Source organism: Phocoena sinus, chromosome 4, assembly GCF_008692025.1.
Source record: "Phocoena sinus isolate mPhoSin1 chromosome 4, mPhoSin1.pri, whole genome shotgun sequence".
NCBI lineage: Eukaryota > Metazoa > Chordata > Mammalia > Artiodactyla > Phocoenidae > Phocoena > Phocoena sinus.
The window spans coordinates 98,529,950-98,549,904 of NC_045766.1; the positions used below are offsets into that span (position 1 = coordinate 98,529,950).

The window sequence follows — 19,955 nt, forward strand, 5'->3', positions numbered from 1 at the left end:
AAGTACCTTTGAGAAAGTATGTCAGTTCAAAGTATTAGTTTAGAAACACATACTGCTAATTTTCCAGGTCCTTATGTGGATTAAATCAATATACTCCCATGAGGACAAAAAATACAGATATTCAAATAAACTAGAATTGAATGAATGCCAGTGTCCACTGAGGCAGATGGTGTAACGGGGTGATCTTAAAAGGTTGCCAGAACATCACCTACTAGATCCACCTGCACTCTAAAGGATATGTAGTTGAAAGAAGAACTTTGGTTAGCTGCTTGAATCATGGGGAGGACCACAGATGCAAGCTCCCTCGACTGCTTTCTAAGGAGAGGAGGCCAGGAGTTCCTTTCCTTTGTGGAGTACAGTGCATGTGAGTTTGCAGTTTAAGTGTGCAAACTTAATTGCTTGGGATAAGAGAGAAAATGCTGGTACTCTTTATCATTCTCTCATTAAAAACTCTCAGCATGGAGGAGTACCAACTACACGCTCCTAGGGATGTGTGCACGTCGGTCAATAGAGTCCTGAGACAGTTACGATAGAGTAAAATATTGTCATTGTCTTCAGAGGTCCTACAGGCTAGTTGGGGAAATAATTATCTTCATGTTGGAATATACGGATAAATAACCAAGGGAAGTTGCACAGTGCTGTGAGTTTGTAAGGGAGAGAGAGCTCACAATGCCTGGGAAGTAGGAAAAACCTTGCTGATAAAATGATTTTAAGCAGGTAAGCTTTTAGGACTGGTAGGTTTCTAGTTCACAGGGATGGCAGACATTTCAGGAGTTAAGATCACAGCATCAGAACAGCAGGGAGTCAGGAAAGCATGTGAGTGTCAAAGCCATCCTTGCTGCAATGAGTAGCATGCCTCTGCCTCTGGTCCTGGCCCATTGCTTCCTCCTTGAGCCCCATACCCTGCAGACTTGCCCCATATTTGGGCAAATATGGTTGCTTTCTAAGGACCAGGGTTCTGTGCACTGGGGTACTGCCCTCTTGGAGCTATGTTAATACTTCCATAGTGTGGCCAGCAGCCCCTTTATAAGATACAATCCAAACTCCTTTGCATATTATATATGTAATTTTTTCAGAGTCTGGCCCCTCCCTTTCTCTCTGACTTAATCTCATGCCAGCATCCCTCACCCTTTGTATACAGCTCAGGTATAAGACTGAGATTTTTATTCCTCTAATATATAATTTCATCCTGTTTTGCCTTGTTCCTGATACTGATCTCTTTACATGTGTCATTTTCTCCACTTGAAGAGAAAGAGCCCCTTTCCTTGTGTGCTTGGTAACCTCCTTATCATCCTTCAAAACCCTTCTTGGGTATCATACTCTCTGGGAAGAGTTCTCTGTCACCACACCCACTCATCTCCAATAGTAATTTCCTGTTTTCTCTGTTCAGTCATTAATCACAATGTATATTAAATATTTGTTTCTGGCAGAGAGTTTTATTCATTTTCTTATTTCTAATACTTATCATGATGTCCATCATTCAAAAATATGAATTTAGGGGAAATCCCTGATGGTCCAGTGGTTAGAATCTGGCACTTTCACTACTGAGGGCCCGGGTTCAGTCCCTGGTCGGGAACTAAGATCTCACAAGCTACTCGGCGGTGCCAAAAAAAAAAAACAAAAGAATTTAGAACTCATTTCTGCAGTGAATCTGCTGCCCCAAGCACATTATTTGGTGTTAGTCTCTGGGCACCTGCATGCCCTTCACACTGTTGTCCTTTGTCTGATTCCCTCAGTTAGCAGTCAGAGCCTGGGCTTCTTAGTTTCATGAAAATAGAACCCTTTCTGGAATCTTAACCTACTTGCACAGGGCCTAACATTCTGCCCAGTGTTTTCCCAGCCTCCCTCTTCCCAGGAGCTAGACCCCTTTGCTTTTGTAATGAGAGGAGTTCTCCTTCAACTGCAACTCTGAACAGAGCCATGGTTTCTACTTAGAAAACACTGCTGTGCTCCCCTGTCAAATAGGTGGTCTTTAAGAACTGTGCTAGCCTAAGTCAGTGTCAGCAAGTGGGGTGCACTCCTTTGCCCTCTCTTTCAGATTCTGATTTGAATAGCCACCTCCAGCCTTATAAAAGTCCCCCTAGTTTTGGTTCTAGTAGTTGCCTGCCTCCTTTTTCTTTGCCAGCCGAAATTCCTGGGTAACATTCAGGTAGCTACAATAATTTGGTGTCAGGAAAGTAATGAGAAGCAGACTGAAAAGGTCAGTGGGGACAAGATTGTGGAGAACGTTCCTTGTGGGGCAGACTGAAGAGTTTGTACCTGTGATGTTAGCAATGACATCATCCTTAGGTATCTCTGCTTCTACCCAGTCCATCTCTAGGTTCACTTGTCTCAGCCCAGGTCAGTCATCTCATTGATGCTTTTCCCCTTGTCCTTGACAGATCCCAAACCTGGCCCATGTGCCAGTCCCCACTGTCCTCTTTCTCTGGTTCTGGACAGCTCAAGGTTGCAGGAGAAAGGCATGTGGCCTTTGTGATTAGATCTGCCTCAATAAGGATGACTAATCAACCCTCACGTGGGGATTTCTGCTCAGCACAGTAAAACTTTGCCTCCTGCCTTGCCTTTTCTTCTTCCTGAAATCATCTCTTACACCTTATCCAAAACACTGCTTCATCAGGGAATACAAGTTGTGTTTTAGTATAATTTAAACTTCTGTGGTGCTTCTTACCTTGTACCTGGAAACATGCTCAGGATGCCACTGGCTTGTATATACATCTGTCAAATGGTTGCTTTCCAGGTACCTTATATCTCTGCTTTTTTCAATGATCAGCTTTCTGACAAGTAGACTACATCTGTGCTGTACATTTTCTTAGTGTCTAGCACGCAAAAGATATTTGTTAAACGATGATTCCCTCACAGTCTAGCTTCTGCTTTTCTGAAACTGTCACTTAAACTGAGGTTTTTTTTTCTTTTAAACCTGAGAGCTTTCTTTGTCTTCACTATTTTTTACGTGGGTGGACTTTGAAAGTATGGAGATATTGGAGTCAGACATACTTGGATTTAAATACTAGGCATGTCACTCTCAGTGTTTTGAAATGTATAACTCACCTCTCTAGAACGTATGAGGGCTGCGATCAAATCTGTTGGGTAGTTGATAAATTTTGGTTCAATGAGTGAAACAACATGTGAATGAAAATTTTGTTTCTCTTTCCCTACTCTTCAGTTAAAATTTCCATTTTCAAGTGTTAGCTTTCTACTGAGATCCAGTGCTTCTCCATCCTTCTGCCCCTTTTCCCCATCCCACTTATTGTGTAGGAAAGTTCACCCCTAGCTTACTTAGTGAGAGGGGTCAGACCGCTCAGTGGAGGAGTGTGACAGCAGGGCGTGGTTGTTCACATATGTCCTTACCTGGCCTCCAACCCACCCAGACCGTAATACTGGTTTTGTCCCCTCCCTTTTGACCTCTACTTTCTCTCTCCAGCTTCCTACCTGCTGATAGATTTTAGTTTTCTTTGCTCTCCACCCTCAGATCATTTTCAGGTTCATGGTTTATTCCTTTCTTCTTGGCATGCCCTGTTTCTGGTTACTCTTTTTGTCCTAGATGCTAACTTTATAGGTCTGGATATGAGACAGACATTCTGTTGCATGGGTGGAGGAAGAGTGTTTTGATTAGTGAGGTTATAGGGAACAGAAAATTAAATCTGCTTAAAGTAGAAGGGAAAAGTATTGGGACCATTCTGAGGTAACTTGTGGAATCTTCCTAAGAACTGAGCCAACCTAAGCCCAGGGAAAAGCAGGGATCCAGGGGGCTTCCCTGGTGGCGCAGTGGTTGAGAGTCCGCCTGCCGATGCAGGGGATGCAGGTTCGTGCCTCGGTCCGGGAGGATCCCGCATGCCGCGGGGCGGCTGGGCTCGTGAGCCATGGCCGCTGGGCCTGCGCGTCCGGAGCCTGTGCTCCGCAACGGGAGGGGCCACAACAGTGAGAGGCCCGCGTACCGCAAAAAAAAAAAAAGCAGGGATGCAGCTGGACCTCAGACACCAAGGACTCAGCTTAATTCTGTCTTGTTACAGTCTCACTTTCTCTGCATGGAACAAATAATGGCTGCTGGCAATCCTCAAGGCTTGTAGCTTCAACACTGGAGAGATTCTGGGGTTTCCCTAACATACAAGGTCCAGAAATGAGAGGGCAGGGTAAGTTGGCCTCATGTTGGCCCAGTGTGAGTGTCAGTACCCACCCTTGAACCAGTCAACTAACCAGGGGGCATGAAGTCATATGAAAACTGTTGCAAACTGCAGAGTAGTTCCCAGAAGGAAAGGGGGGTACTAGATACATGGGGGTACTAGATACATAGAGGCATCATCTTCAAAGAGAGTGTTCAAAGTGAGTGTTCACATTTATAGAATTATAGTGCTTTTTAGATAAGTTATTACCAAACCCTCACAATTACCTGGGGAGATGGGTGGTATTATTCCCATGTATAGTTGAGGATATAGAGGTTAAGTGCCAGGATCATCTCAAAAGTTGGCATAGCTAGAATTTAAATCAGAAAGTCTGTCTGATTCCCAAGCCTATGTACTTTTCTACTGTTATCACTTACCTACCAAGTGCCTACCACTGGCTTGTTTGGGTTTATTATTTTCTAAATTCAGCAGCATGTGTTAAGAGGCTGGTATGCCCTATTTCTATGTCTGCGGCTACCAAGGCGAACAGAATGCATTGCCTGTCTGTGACAGAGCTTTACAGCTGGTGTGGCAAAGCGACATAAGTATGCATAATTAAGCATATTCGGTACAGTAAAGAGACTTTGATGATGGAAAGGGAGAGAAAGACCAGGGCTTTCAGAAAGGTTTCCCAAAAGAGACAACGTTGGGTAGGTATTTGCCAGGTGGATATGAGGAGGAAGGACCTTATTCTCGGCAGAGCAGAGTAGCAGGTGCAGCGGCGGAGGAGAGAGAGCGTGGAGCATAGAGGGCGTCACCCACAGTTCCAGAGCTGGAGCAGAGAGGTTGTGGGAAGAGTCAAGAGATGAGACGGGAAAGGGAGTCCAGCGACAGATTATTATGGACTTTGTATCCTTACTGAAGAGTTTGAGGTTTTATTGTATCACCGGTGAAGAACAGTTAAAGGATTTTTAAATAAGGGACCTATGTGACCCAATTGGTGTTTAAGAAACTGGCAGGAGTGTGGGCAGTGGATTAGAGCAAAGAAAGGAAGTGGGGAAACCTGTCAGAGAACTATTACAAGGGCCTGCACTCCTTAAGAGGGATGAAATTTAGAGATATTAAGGAAACAATGTATAAAACTTAATGACCAGTTAAATTTGAGAGAGCAAAGGTCATTTTAAAATGTTGGTTTTTTTTTTCTTTCTGGAATCCTCTTCTCCCTGCTTTCCACCTCCCTCTTCCACCAGTATTCCTGCCTAGTTAACTGTTATTTATCCTACACACGCACGCACGCACACACACGCGCGTGCACACACACACCCTATCATATCCATTACTTCCCTGCAACACTCATCGTCCCTGAAATTATTTACTACGTCTGTCGTACTATTCTGTAAACTCTGTAAGAGCAGGGGCCTTGTCTGTCATTTCTCTTGTCCCTAGCACCTGGTTCAATGCTTGGCACATGGAGGACGTTCCCTGAATGCTTGGGGCACGTTGAGTTTGAAGTGCTGTGGAATTTCTGAGCAGAGGAGCTCAGTACAGAAGTAGATGACACGTTTGAGGGTTAGGGGAAAGGCTGGAGACTACGGAGCATTCTCCCTTTTGGTGGTAGCTGAAGTTGTAGGGTGGGGAGATGGCCCAGGCAGCACAGAGGGCGGGGAAGGAGCTCTGGAGAACAGCAGCATCAGCAGTCAGTAGTTGGAAGATAAGTCAGCTAAGGTGCTGGAGAAGTTGCAATTAGAGAGTCAAAAGAAGAACTAAGATGGGGAAGAAGAGTTTTAAAAAGGAGGGAGGAAAGATAAGGAAGGAAGGAAAGTGGGAGGGAAGGAAGGGACAGCGATGCCACATGCTGTAGAAAGGTCACAAATGATAAAGATGGGGAAGTATTGACTTTTGGCAGCTCAGAAACAGACCGCTTTAGTGAAGGGTACATTGGAGAGGTAGGTCTGCCTTTCCTAGGGCTGCCGTAACAGATTGCCACAAATTTAGATGGCTTCAGACAACAGAAATGTATTGTCTTATAGTTCTGCAGGCTAAAATTCTGAATGTAGGGTATTGGCAGGGCAATGCGCTCTCTCTGAAGGCTCTAGACCAGGGTCCTTCCTTACCCCTTCCTAGTTTCTGGCAATTGCAGTCTTTGGAATCCCTTTGCATCATTCCAGTCTCTGTCTCTGTAGTTATGTGGTGTTTTCCCTGTGTCTGTATCCGTGTCTAGATTTTCCTCTTTTTATAAGGACACCAGACATTGGATTAGGGTCTGTCCTAATCCAGTATGGCCTCATTTTAAATTGATCACATCTGCTAAGACCCTGTTTCCAAATAAGGTTACATTCACAGGTACCAGCAATTAGGAACATATAATTTGGTTGTTGGGACGGAGGTGGGCGGAGGGAGAGTACAATCCAACCACAACCCTTTGGAAGCTGAATTGCAGTATTTTGAGCCTAGAACGGGAAGCCAAGAAGACATCGAATGTAGAGAACTGAAAAAAATCTCTCTGTAAAAGAAAAAGAAAAAGTGAGAAAGAAAGTGGTAGATGTTGGGGAACACTGGCTGGAGAAAGATTTTTTTGTGTGTGTTTTTTTTTTTTGGTTGTTGTTGCTCTTAGTTTTTGAAATTTGTTAAAGTGCAGATCCTTCCTAGGCTCCACTGCAGAGCTACTTTCCAGTATATAATTTGCAAAAAAAGGCAAAATTATACATGTCATGCAAATATAAAATTAACACATGTCAAAGATTTTATTCAACTTATTAATTAATGAAGGAACCAGTAAGAAGTTGAAACATGTCCAAAGAATATTTGAGAAACTAGGTGTTTAGATAGGTAGTTTTAGGCTGTGATTGCTAGATTGGATGGCTAAAACTGTTTAATGGCCAATAGGGCCATAAACTCTAACATGTGGGATTATTTTTTTCAACTATACAGATATTATATGCATCTCTACAAGACAACAGTCTACAAGTTTATGTGTAGCCAAGACTGGGACCTTTAATCAATGATAAACAACAAATCCAATTAAGTATTTTGCCCTAGCTTTTGGCCTCTATGACATGTAAAGGATCTGCTGCTCACCTTTATTTTTTTAACCTATTTCCAAGTTTCAGGTAATGTTTCTGACATATTTATTAGAATCTATGGAGACAGAGATGGGGCCTGAGAACCTTTACGTTAAATAGCCCTTAGGTGGTTCTAATGTTGACTAAATTTTGAGAACCACTGAGTAAGAGAATACCGAGTGGCTTTCAGTGCCCATCTGAGATCAGAACCTATTACTCTAATGACAACTATTCCCTGGATTGTGTGATTTTTTTTTCCCAGTAGTGCTCAGCTCCTGGGCAAAGAGAGATCATATGATCCAGGGTGGAGGGCTTGCCAGGCAGATCCTCAAGAAGGACATAGTGGCAAGGAAGTGAAGGTACCAGGAAGTGTGTAGTTCACACACTGGACATGAAGTCCAGGCTGGGTAGGGAAAGAAATGAGGCTAGAGCAAGATAGTAGATGGGGAGAAAAGAGAGAAGTTCACAGAAAGTGTGCAGTGGGTGTAAGAGAGCAGAAGGGTCAGGAGACTGACCGAAAGAGTGAGACATTAAAGTTGTTGAGATTTCACAGGTGGGAGTAATCTCCGGTAATGGCAAAAACAGTCTAGGTTGTGGTTTCATGAGTTACCGAAGTGAAGTAGAGGTCATTGGGGAGAAGATTAGTGAGAATTACTTTCTCATGATTTACACTTTTCACAGGACACTGTACTTGAAGCTTTAAAGCTGATATAAATCTTCTAAAGTAATGAGCCATTGTTCTGATACCTTAGCTAGGTTGTGGCCAAACGCACCGGACCTACGTGTGATGAGCAAAAGCCTTTCTGGTCTTTTATGACCATAATTACCCTCAAACGTTTATTGAGCACATTAGTATGGGTTAGGCCCTCGATAGTAGGTGTTTTCATACAGTATCTCTTTAAATTCCTACCCTCTGTGGTTTGAGATGTTAGTATACCCATTTTACAAAACTCAGCTTTAGCATCAGTAAACAACCTTCTCAAGGTCACAGTGAGTGGTAGGTAGGGTATTTAAATTCATCACATGACTCCAGAACCAATTTGCTTAACCATTATGTACTACATAGAGTGTGTGCTTGGTGGGGATCGAAGAGGATTTATACATCTCACATTCCTTCATGTGATTCAGTTTTGTAAATTATCACACATGCAGAGATGAGTGTGGGCTTAAAAAAGCTTGAGCTGAGAGCTATTTCTTTTCCTTTAAATTGCCACAGTAACCCTCTTTAGGCTCTCAGTGCATATCCATCTTAGGCAGTATTAAAAAAAATGAGTGAATTAAAATAGGACCTTGAATTATCTTTTCGAGATTGTTGTGATGCAACTTTAAAATCTTAAAGTAACAGGACTGGTATAGTACTTTTTAGTCTAAAAATTCGTAGTGCTAAATAAGAGATTAAAAATCTTCATTGTAGTCAAATGAAATAGGATATCCTTGTTAACGCTTGCAGGTTATTCTTTTGAACACTTTTCTACTCTCTAAATGCCTTTTTTTTCAGTTTATTATAAGATTGCACAGATGTGTTACAAGATGTGACAGAATGACACTTATTTAGAGGAAGTATATAGTCAAACTCACCTGTTCACAGTGACGAAAATCCTTGAAAGCTTATTGGAAAAGTATAAACCTTTCCTAGTTTCTAAGAATTGTAATGAAAGTTACATTGCTCTACATTTTTGGAATATTTGTGCAAGCTTCCTGCTTTTGTCTTTGTTCTTGTTAAAGAAAGTATTTTTAGAAGTCATACGGTGTTCATGTTAATAAAATTAAATAATTAAGATAACATTATTTTTAATAGTAATGTGACTAAAATATGGGGTTAGCTGGAGAGTCGCATAAAATCAGCATCATGAGCACATATTTATCCAAAAAACACACTTGGTTTGAAGTTTAGAAAGCAACCTAAAATAAGCATGTGTTCTTTGTTGTATTAATTCATTATTATTTAAATTAATGTTCTTTGTGTTTTCTCTAGGGAAAAGTAGTTTAAAAAAATCACTCAGCTATTTTCCTGGAACAGTATCAAAATTTGTATCTGGCTTAACACATCTGACCTGACAGTCTTCAGAGGAAGCGAACACATGTTCTATGAGTAATCCCCTAGATAAATCTGCAGCCAAACAACGGGGCAGTGAGATCAAATTCCAGTGTTTTTTCTCCACTGAAATAAAATTAAAATTCAAAAATTACATTTACAGGCTTCTACCCCTTATGGTCAGTTACAGTCTGGTGGAGACCATCTGCGGCGGCGGCGGGCGGGGGGCAGGGGAGGAGAAGAAGAAGCTGACAGTGATGGTGGTGATGATGGAGTTGGAGAAGGAGAAAGAGTTGTCGATGTGGTGTTGTTCGTGAGAGTGAGTGTATGGATTGGTCCTACAATACCCATTTTGAAAATTATTTTTCCAGTAGTGGTTACACTCTCTTTGTCAATTCTGCCTTGTAAAAATGAGTAATAGTAGGTGGTATTAGCCTGGTCACAGATTATTATTCTTTCCAGTTACAAAGCTTAGCAGAAAATCTGGAGACTTACTTCCTGACCCTATTACCATCCTTTTTCAAACCCCAATGTTAAATGAGGGCCCCTGACCAAGAAAAATACTTGAGAGCTGTAGACTAATAAGAAGGACCTTTTTTGCCCTTTAACTTAAAGAAAAATAAAGCATTCTGTTTACTTCTTTGACCTTGTGGGGAAGACTGTTCCCTGGGTTGTACCCTCAGCAAGTAGAACAGCATTATCCTTTGAGCCAAAGGAAAAAGAACTAAAACCCAGATCTTCTGTTGGAGATGTCCTAGCCTTTGCTCTACGTCAGCCCATCTCAACCTCCACACTATTTGACTTTTAGGATCCATCACCCTTCACTCTGGGGAGCTGTCGTGTGCATTGTAAGATACTTTAGCAGCATTCCTGACCTCTACCCACTAGATGCCTGTGGCACCCCCCCACCCCAGAATTGTTCCAGTGTCCTCCACCCACATTTGAGAAACCCTGCTCTCAGTATATTAGGTGATTTGTTGATAATATTTTCTAGATTTTAGTGTTACTTTTAAATATTTTGTCCTATTTTAAGTATTTTGGTGTAGAATAGGCTTCGCTTTTAAGAGCTGTAAAAATAAACTGGAAGCACATGTTCTAAATTGGGGGTAAAAGTGAGGACAAGATCTTTTTCTGACTTGAGAATTCAACATTGTCACCTTTGGATGCCTAGTACAGTGTTGTTCATTGCACAGGTGGGGACCCTTTAGTGGGTCAGGAAGATATATTTAAGACACTATTGAATCAAGGTGTAAAATACATTTCTTACTTTGGAATAACAGAGAAAAACATTTGAAAACTGCTGGCCTAGTATCCCTTTCCAACTGTAATATTCGAAACATATACTTCATAGCAGTAGGTATTTGGCCAGGCCAGCCTAAGCTATTTATCTAGTCAGGTTACACTTATCAAATAGTCTTGGAAATTTGGAACATTCAAATTTGTGCATTGCAGTAGATTTGAGACTTTCTTTTAACTTTAGTTTCTGGTGCGTATCGTCTTGTTTGCGAGAGGAGGAAGCTCTGAACTCCATCACATATTTTAGAACATTCTTGGCACGTTACTTGTGGACTGTTCATACCCTCCCCCTACACAAGATGCTGAAAAAAGACAGCTCCATTTTAATTGTTTTCTTCATCACCATGCATGCAAAAGTCCTGTTTTTCATCAGTTAGTATTTATTTTGTTAACTTTTGTAGGAACTGTGCTGTATGGAGGAAATGGCAGAAAACATTTTGTGCATTTATTGAGAATCAAACATAAATATGAGCATAAAGATATTTAAGAATTGCTCCTAACACTCTGCTTGTAATCTTTTTGTAAAATTCATTTTAACATGACAACTTTAAGTTAAATAATAGCCTGTGGGGAATACATTAAATGCGACAATCTGCCATTACTAAGTCCTGACTTCAGCTGTTAATAGCAATATTCTTGGCTTTCTGAAATCCATCAACACTTCTAATCACTTAAGAAGCTGCCTTAGTTTCATACTTACTAAAGAAAATACATTTATAGTTTGAGTTACTTCGTTTATTCAGGGCTACTTTTTAAAGATTGAAACACTTCCAGAAAGCTCGTTTTCATCTTTTCAGTAGTAGCAGAACATTTTTGACTAGTTTCATATTTTTAGAAGATCTGTCTTAGGATGGTTGTCTTTTTCTCTAAGGAAAAATGTTAATGATTATTCAAAAGTTTTTTATATTACAATTCATTTATTTTCACAAGGGAGGTTTTTATATCCTTATGTTTTTAATTTAGATAATATCCAATAGAGATATTCAAGGTATTTTCATGGTAGTTTCAGGGGAAATTTGTGGTTATTTTTCTTTTCCTCTGAGTTGTATAACATTCTAAGTTTTATATTTGCAAAAGATCAGTGGCTATGTCACACAAAAACTCACAGGTTTATTTAATGGTGGCTTTTTGTATTATGATGTTATTGAACTGCTATGCCTAGTTCTTGTGTGTGGAGTGAAGGCAAGTGTAGAAGATAGGTGAAGTTTAATGTTGGTTAAAAGCTAAGCTTTATGTGAGAGAGATTTGTTTAAGAAGCCATATTGCTGGTTGACCTGTGAAAGCAGACTAAGTAACAGTACTAGTGTGGATTTGGCAATAAAATTTATCAGCAAAAGATACGAAGTATTGTCATCAGAATCTAGGTACAGAGTTGTTCCTTCCTTAAAGCTAGTTTTGAGACTAGTTTGAGATAACTTTTTCATAGGTTAATGTACAGTTTCCTTATTCAATTAATAAACATTTATTTTGCAACTACTACTTGTAGTAGGCTTTTAAAGCTTTCGTCTGTTCTAGTAAATGATATCAGCACTACACTGTTCTTAAAAATAAAAAATCAGTATAAAATTCTGTTACACCCATCTGTATCCATATTGAGGTTAAAACTCAGAAGTGTCACTTCTAATATAGTTTTCTTTGTTTTAAGTTCCAAAAGGTGATTATAAATAGCTCTTTTGAAAGAGAAAATACTATTATTTTGAAAGGATGTATTCATTTTCCTATTAAAAAGACATCCATTTGAATCCCATCGTTAGGAACGCTAAGCAGTGCAATTGGAGCAGCAGCTAAAACTTCTTAATCAGTATTAACTCCTCCTTCCAGGCGCTCAGTAAAATAACAAATTTTATGATAAAGGGAAGAATGCAGATATTTGATTTTTACAAACAATGTGTTAACTGTTTCCATATTCAGTTGCTGAAGAAATTTCTGGAGCAAATAATGCTGCTACCAAGATATGAAGGTCATTTTACTAATCTTTAATAAGTCTTATAAACTGTTTTTTTTTCGTCATTCTATAGGGGAAAATGAGGCTTTTGGAGAGGGACAACTGAAAAGTCAAATTTCAATAGAACATAAAATTAAACAATGAAATATTGCTTTAATGCCTTCAAGAAGGAATGCCTTGCATTGTGTAATATGGTCAGAAATCTGCATAATCTTTAGTATAGTTTGTTTTTAGAAATCATTTGACTTCTCACAGGGATTTTTGAAGGGGTTTGTGCTATTTGTAACTAAATAGATGAAGCTGATCATATACATTTATTTTTATAGTTGACATTTATTTTGAACAATTACTATGAATTGATACTCTTTTAAAGACTGGATTTATTATGACATATATATATAATTATTGCTAAGTTATGTTTACTTCTATTTATTTTGATTGGAAAGTTCTTTGAACTCATAAATTATACCAGTAATCATTGATTATTTTAACCTAACCTGGCTTCTCCTGGCTCCTGTGAGTAGACCTACTAAGAACTATGTTATCTGTTTTATCTTGTGTAAGGAATGTATTGGTGGTACAAAATATCTGACGTCATACATATTTTAAAATCTTCACAAAAAATCCTGATTATTTGTAGTGTAACTTAAAGATGTAAAGAATAATTTATCGTCCTTTTAACTTTTTTTTTTAAAGGTGATGGATGTGGACATACTGTACTAGGCCCTGAAAGTGGAACCCTGACGTCCATAAACTACCCACAGACCTATCCTAACAGCACTGTTTGCGAATGGGAGATCCGTGTAAAGATGGGAGAGCGAGTGCGCATCAAATTTGGTGACTTTGACATTGAAGATTCTGATTCTTGTCACTTTAATTACTTGAGAATTTATAATGGAATTGGAGTTAGCAGAACCGAAATAGGTAGGAAATTTTCAATACATCATTGCCCCAAGTTTTAAAACTGAAGCAGTGTTTGATACTTAACATTGAATAACTATGCTGTATAGGATATGTAGGAAATTATTGAAATGTGTGGAAATCTCAAAGTTGAATCTTCTTTTGGGAAGAGAAGATTCTTATCTGTTTATTCACTTTTCTAATAAGCCTGTGTTGGTACATTTGCAACAAGATGCCACTCTACTGCTTCTGAGGAGGAGGAAGTTAATTATCTTTTTTTGTTCATTTTGTTTTTCTTTTTTTTTTTTTTTTTTTTTTTTTTTGCGGTACGGCCTCTCACTGTTGTGGCCTCTCCCGTTGCGGAGCACAGGCTCCGGACGCGCAGGCTCAGCGGCCATGGCTCATGGGCCCAGCTGCTCCACGGCATGTGGGATCTTCCCAGACCGGGGCACGAACCCGCGTTCCCTGCATCGGCAGGCGGACTCTCAACCACTGCGCCACCAGGGAAGCCCCATTTTGTTTTTCTTTGATCATTTTACTTGCAGTTAAAGAATGTAAGTATAATTCATGCTTAGGAGTCAGTATATCATGGTAATTAAGAGTATGGGTTTTGGATCCAAACTTCCTGATATTAAATACTTCTGCTATTAGCTTGCTGTGTGACCTCGGGCAAGTTACCTTATCTCTGTTTCCTCACTTGTAAAATAGGGCATGAACTAGTACATGTAAAGTGCTTAGAACTGTACCTGACATATAATATATGCTTAGTAAATATTAGCTGCTGTTGTCTTTATTCTTAGCTAAGAGCAGCTGGTTCTCAATTATGGCTGCATATTAGAGTCATTTGGGAAGACTTTTAAATAGTACTATGTACCTGTCCCCATTCTAGAGCAGTTCAATCAGAATTTATTCGGTGGGATCCACACCTCAGTATTTTTAAAGCTACCCAGGAGAATATACTTTGAGGTCAAGTTGAGAATCTTTGGCTTAGAGATCAGCACCTTTCTCTGAAGCAGGAAACATAGCAAAATTTGTAAGGCTGTCTTGGTGAAATAACATTATAACATAAAGAACTCTAAAATTCTCTGTGAGTTTATTTGGAAAGACTTATTGATACAGGTGTGTAAAATGTCTTTCAGAACTATAATTGGAGCCCACTATCTTGTTCTTTAAGCATCATGTTCATCTTCTGGCCTCCTCTCTGTCTCTAGTCAAACCCTTCATCTCTTCTCCACTTTTTGGCCTCTTATCTATGAGAGGAACAGTTCCTGGCCTGCTTACCTGGCTGCTGATTGATAACCTCTGTTGTCTCCCAATCAGCTCTTGATTAACCTGGGTGCTTGATTGCCACAAATATATGGTCTCGGATAAGCTTTTAGAAACTCGAATCGCCTGAGGATTTAGAAAACACTATTACTATAATACTGATAGAAGACAGTTGCATATTAAGTGCCTCCTGAGGAGATGCAGTAGGGAGTAAATGGTACCACCTCAGCAGTCTTGAAACAATAATAAAAAAAGTGAACCACAATCTGATCATGCCTCTAGCAGTTTACATGAAATAAAGGAGCTAGAGAAACACACTTTATCAACCATAAAGACTCCTTTTTAAAAAAATGCCACGTATATGTAAAGGAGAGGAGGTCGAGGGAACTGTCGTTCATTTAGAGATACATCTTCCAAAAGTAGTGTGTGGACCTTGTGACCTTGTTTAGGTCTTGATTCAAACTAACTAACTGAGAGAGGACATTTTTGAGAAAAGCAGAATCTCAAATTCTGTGGTAATGTTATATTTTGTGTATTCAATATCTGATTTGTGAGAGACACTTTGAAGTTCAAACAAAACGTCTCTGATTTGTTTTTAAATATTTCAGAGAAAAAATGGTAAGAAGAGGGCAGGTGAAACCAGAATGGCACACGGGTGAAGCTGAGCCATGGGCACATGGGAGTACATCTCTCTACTTTGATGTAGTTTTGAAAATTTCCATATTGAAAGTGCTTTTTGTTAAAAAGGAAAACCATAGGATTATGTATTTGGACAATAAGTAGTGTCATGTTGCTAGGCAAGAAGAGTGGCATGGGAAAAATATTGAGCACAGGTTTTAAATCACTCACTGGGTTCCCATCATAGCTCCAGGACTTACTTGCTGAGAATTCTTTCTACAAGTCATCAGCCCAGACTTCAAAGTCATCATCAGTACTGTAGGAAGAGTAAATGAAATAATATTTTGCAGTGCTTGGGGTGTAGTAGGTGTCCACTACTCAGCTCTCCCTTATTTCCATTGGTTTTGTTTTTCCTTATTCTCTCTTCATACAGGTGAATGGAAAGCTGTAGAAAGGTCAAGGGGACCGAGAGATGATGGTTCCTGTTGAGCTTTAGTTCTGCTCCTCCCCCTACCATCACCACCTACCGTATATCCACTGGTCCTCCATTTGGGGAGCAGTTTGTGGTTAGTGGTAGAAAAGTAACTTTCCTGACATCGCAGAGAAATAAAGGTCATTCAGGAATAACTGTTCTGGTTAAAGTAGATATGCCAGGAATTACAGAATAGAAACAAATACATGTGGGTATCAAGATTCCAGTGATTATGGTAAAGAATCCTCTTTTTCGGGCTTCCCTCTTGGCTCAGTGTTTGAGAGTCCGCCTGCCGATGCAGGGGACACGGGTTCGTGCCCTGGTCTGGGAAGATCCCACATGCCGCGGAGCGGCTGGGCTCGTGAGCCATGGCCACTGAGCTTGCGTGTCCGGAGCCTGTGTTCCACAACGGGAGAGGCCACAGCAGTGAGAGAGGCCCACGTACCGCCAAAAAAAAAAAAAAAAAAAAAAAAAAGGAATCCTCTTTTTTCTATATTGTCTTTTTTCAGGGTCCCTTCTGAACAGAAGCAGGTTCAAATGAGCTGCATTTTCCTATAAAAAAAGTTTCTTGGGGCTTCCCTGGTGGCGCAGTGGTTGGGAGTCTGCCTGCCAATGCAGGGGACATGGGTTCGGGCCCTGGTCTGGGAGGATCCCACATGCCGCGGAGCGGCTGGCCCCATGAGCCACAATTACTGAGCCTGCGTGTCTGGAGCCTGTGCTCCGCAACAAGAGAGGCCGCGATAGTGAGAAGCCCACGCACCGCGATGAGGAGTGGCCCCCACTTGCCGCAACTAGAGAAAGCCTTCACACAGAAACGAAGACCCAACACAGTCAAAAATAAATTAAAAAAATAAATAGAATTAAAAAAAAAAAAAAAAAGTTTCTTGTTTTGGTATAAAGCTTAGATTTTTGGTTTTTTTCTCTATAGGTGTTAATTTTAGGGACTTTTCTCCCCTGAGAGATGTTATTATGGAATAATCAAGAAAAGAAAATGAAAAGAAGAATCGTTTCTCAAGGAATCACTTTTTAAATCATAAATTCATTAGAATGTGTTTTAACTGATAAAGCACTTTTGGACAGTTATTTTCTATTTTTTTGGATTGATCAATAATGTGTAATATTATTTACATATATGAGTTTATTATGATTTTATACAACAACTTTCTAAATAGCTAGACTGTCCAGAAATCTTTGTGAAATTAGTGTAGTTGTACTCATTTCACTGACAAACAGGATGTGTTTAATGATAGAGTTAAGATTGGCTCTCTAGGTCTGTCCCTTTTTTAGGCAGATTGTATTGGAATGAGAAAGTTCCATTGTGCCTTGAATTTTACTTTTCCATTTTGATTATTCTTTAATCCCCGGTGTCTGAGACATAGTGGTTGCTCTGTAAAGATGAAAATTAAAGTAAAATCATTCATTATTAATCTTAACTTTTTCTGTACATATATAAATATATATCTCCAAACTATTTTGCAACTTGTTTTTTTCTCTTTTAATACTTAGACATCTTTTCATATTGGTCCATAGACATCTACTAGCATCATTTCCCTGATGGATATTGTTGATAACTAGTCCAAAAATGAAATTTAAAACCATATTAAAAAGAAAAATCTTTGCTTATGTGTAACCTTTTCCCACTCTATTGTATGTATTTTCTTCCTAGATTTTGCTTAAAATTTCCATTTTAAATGAACTTTTTGGGGAATAAGGGATATTGTGGATGGATCTCTAAAAGAGGAGCTAAATATTTTAAAACCTAATAGCTATTAAAGGAAAATGCATTCTGTAGAAGAAATGTAAATGTGTCCGTGTGTTCAAAGTTATATTTAAAGATGTACATTCTGTCTTACACCTTCATCAAAGTACCTTTTAAAGTTGTCTCTTAAATCTTCAGGTGACATTTACAAAGAGGGAAACTGAGGTCCTCAGGGCTTCATCTGGTAAATGATTCCGTGTCTCTTGTGTTTTCAGAAAAGTTTCTCTTTCTGTATTGTTTGTCTCCTTTCTCTCTAATATGCTTAGGTCTTCCTAGTTTAAGAGAAAAAATAAATTTTCTTTCTCTTTACCACCAAACCTCTTGAAAAAGCTATAGTGATGATAATATTAGGTATTTAATGATGATAATGATTGCTAATATTTTTTGAATTCCTATTCTGTAGAGGCTCAGGCTAATCGTGAAAATAACTACCATGCATGCAGTGCTTGCTATGTGCCAGGTACTATTCAAATTACTTTTATCAATTAACTTATTTAGTCCTCACAAGAACCCTTGAGATAGATACTTTTATCACCCCCATTTATTACTGATGAGAGAACTGAGGCACAGAGAGGTTGAATAACTTCCTCAAGGTCACATAGCTAGCAAATTGCTAAGTGGGATTCAAACCTAAGCAGTCTGGCTCCAGAATTGGTGTGTTTTACTGTAAGCCCTTGACACACTTGATACCATTGAATCCTACAAGAATCCTGTACATTATTCCCATAAAACAGATAAATAGAAGATCAGAGAAGGTAAGCAACTCGCCCAAAGTCATATAAGCAGAATTGGGACTTGAACTAAGGTGTGGCTAATAGCAAAGTCCATAATCTCAACCACTAGACTATAGAGTAATAGATACCAGCTATTACTCCTTAATCTTTTACTACATGGTCTCCTTACTGCAAACTGTTGAAAATAGCAACTTTTTAATAAACATTAACTTTTTCCTTTTAGCTATTTATTTTGGCATACATTTTTTTTTTTTTTTGACCACGTGACAGCTTGTGGGATCTCAGTTCCCCGACCAGGGATTGAACCCGGGCTATGACAGTTAAAACCCCAGAATCCTGACCACTAGGTCACCAGGGAGCTGCCTATTTTGACATAATTTTAGACTTAATAGAGAAGTTGCAAAAATGGGATAATTTCCATAAACATTTCACCCAGATTTTCCAAATGTTACCATTTTATCACATTTGCCATATCCCTTTCCCCCACAAGCATACACTCTTTTTCTAAGCTGAGAGTACTTTCAAGCATGATGTTCCTTTACCCCTGTATATTGTGTTTATTTCCTAAAAACTAGGACATTCTCTTTACATGACCACAAAACAGTTATCACAATTAAGGAAATTAACATTGATGTAGGACTGAGCTACAGGAGCTGCTGAAATTTCTACAGTTGTACAAATAATGTCCTTTATAGCAAAAGAAATTCTCAGATTATGTATTGCATTCAGTTGTCACATCTTCTTAGTCTCCATTACTTTGGAGATGAAAGGAGAAAGGAGTGGACAGTTCCTTGGTCACTCCTTGTGTTTTGTTACGTTGACATTTTTGAAATAGATAGGCCAGTTATTTTGTAGGATATTTCTTAATTTGGATTGTCTGATGTTTCTTCATGATTAGATTCAGGTTACAGACTTTAGCAGGAATGCCACAGATGTGTTCTCAGTACTTCCAATCAGGAGGCTCACAATTTTGATTTGTCTCATTACTGGTGATGTTAACTTTGATCTATTGACTAAGGTGATATCTCCCAGATTTCTACACTGTAGCTATGTTCCCTTCACAATCAATATGCATATCGTGGGGAGACTCTTTGAAATGATGTAAATACTCCATTAATGATTCTTTTCTTAATCAGTTGTTATGATAATTGACAACGGTGGTTTTCTTATGTCATCATTCCTTTTATGTTGATTAGGTTTTTCTTCCCTACTGAAAAAATGAGCTTTTCCTTCTCTCCTATTTATTTGTTTGTACCAGTGTGGACTCATGGATTCTTGTGTTAGTCCGTTGTTTATCATCCTTTACTATCATTTGTTTTGATTCTCAAATTGTCCCAAATTTCCATTGAGAGCCTCTTCAAACTAGCTCCTCTCTCCTTTTGTGATGTCCTCATCATTTTTTAAGTACTTCCTTCTGGTCTGGCACAGGATTTTCTAGATTTGTCTTGTACTTGTCCTGTCTCAACCCTGAAATCATCCATTTCTTCAAGGAATCCTGTTTCTTTTTAGTGGAAAATAGTATTAGAAATCAATATCTAGTCTGTAACTTCAGGCCAGTTGGCTGCCATGCCCTATTAGCAGATAGATTTAGTAGATAAATATATGTATATATGTACTTATGTATATACAGGTACGCACATTATATCTTTTTATATTTATCTACCTATATTGATTAAAAAGCATGAGTTCAGGGCTTCCCTGGTGGCGCAGTGATTGAGAGTCTGCCTGCTAATGCAGGGGACATGGGTTCGTGCCCCGGTCCAGGAAG

The 19,955-nt window shown here is 39.2% G+C and overlaps 1 protein-coding gene across 2 annotated transcripts in view; it reads left to right on the forward strand.

Annotated features, from left to right (window-relative positions):
* Positions 1-19,955, forward strand: part of DCBLD2 (discoidin, CUB and LCCL domain containing 2) — a 91,071-nt gene that overhangs the window by 5,562 nt on the left and 65,554 nt on the right. For both annotated transcript variants that reach the window (XM_032630581.1, XM_032630583.1), the window contains exon 2: positions 13,135-13,362. In XM_032630581.1, the coding sequence (XP_032486472.1) occupies positions 13,135-13,362 (228 nt within the window). The remainder of the gene's footprint in view (positions 1-13,134; positions 13,363-19,955) is intronic.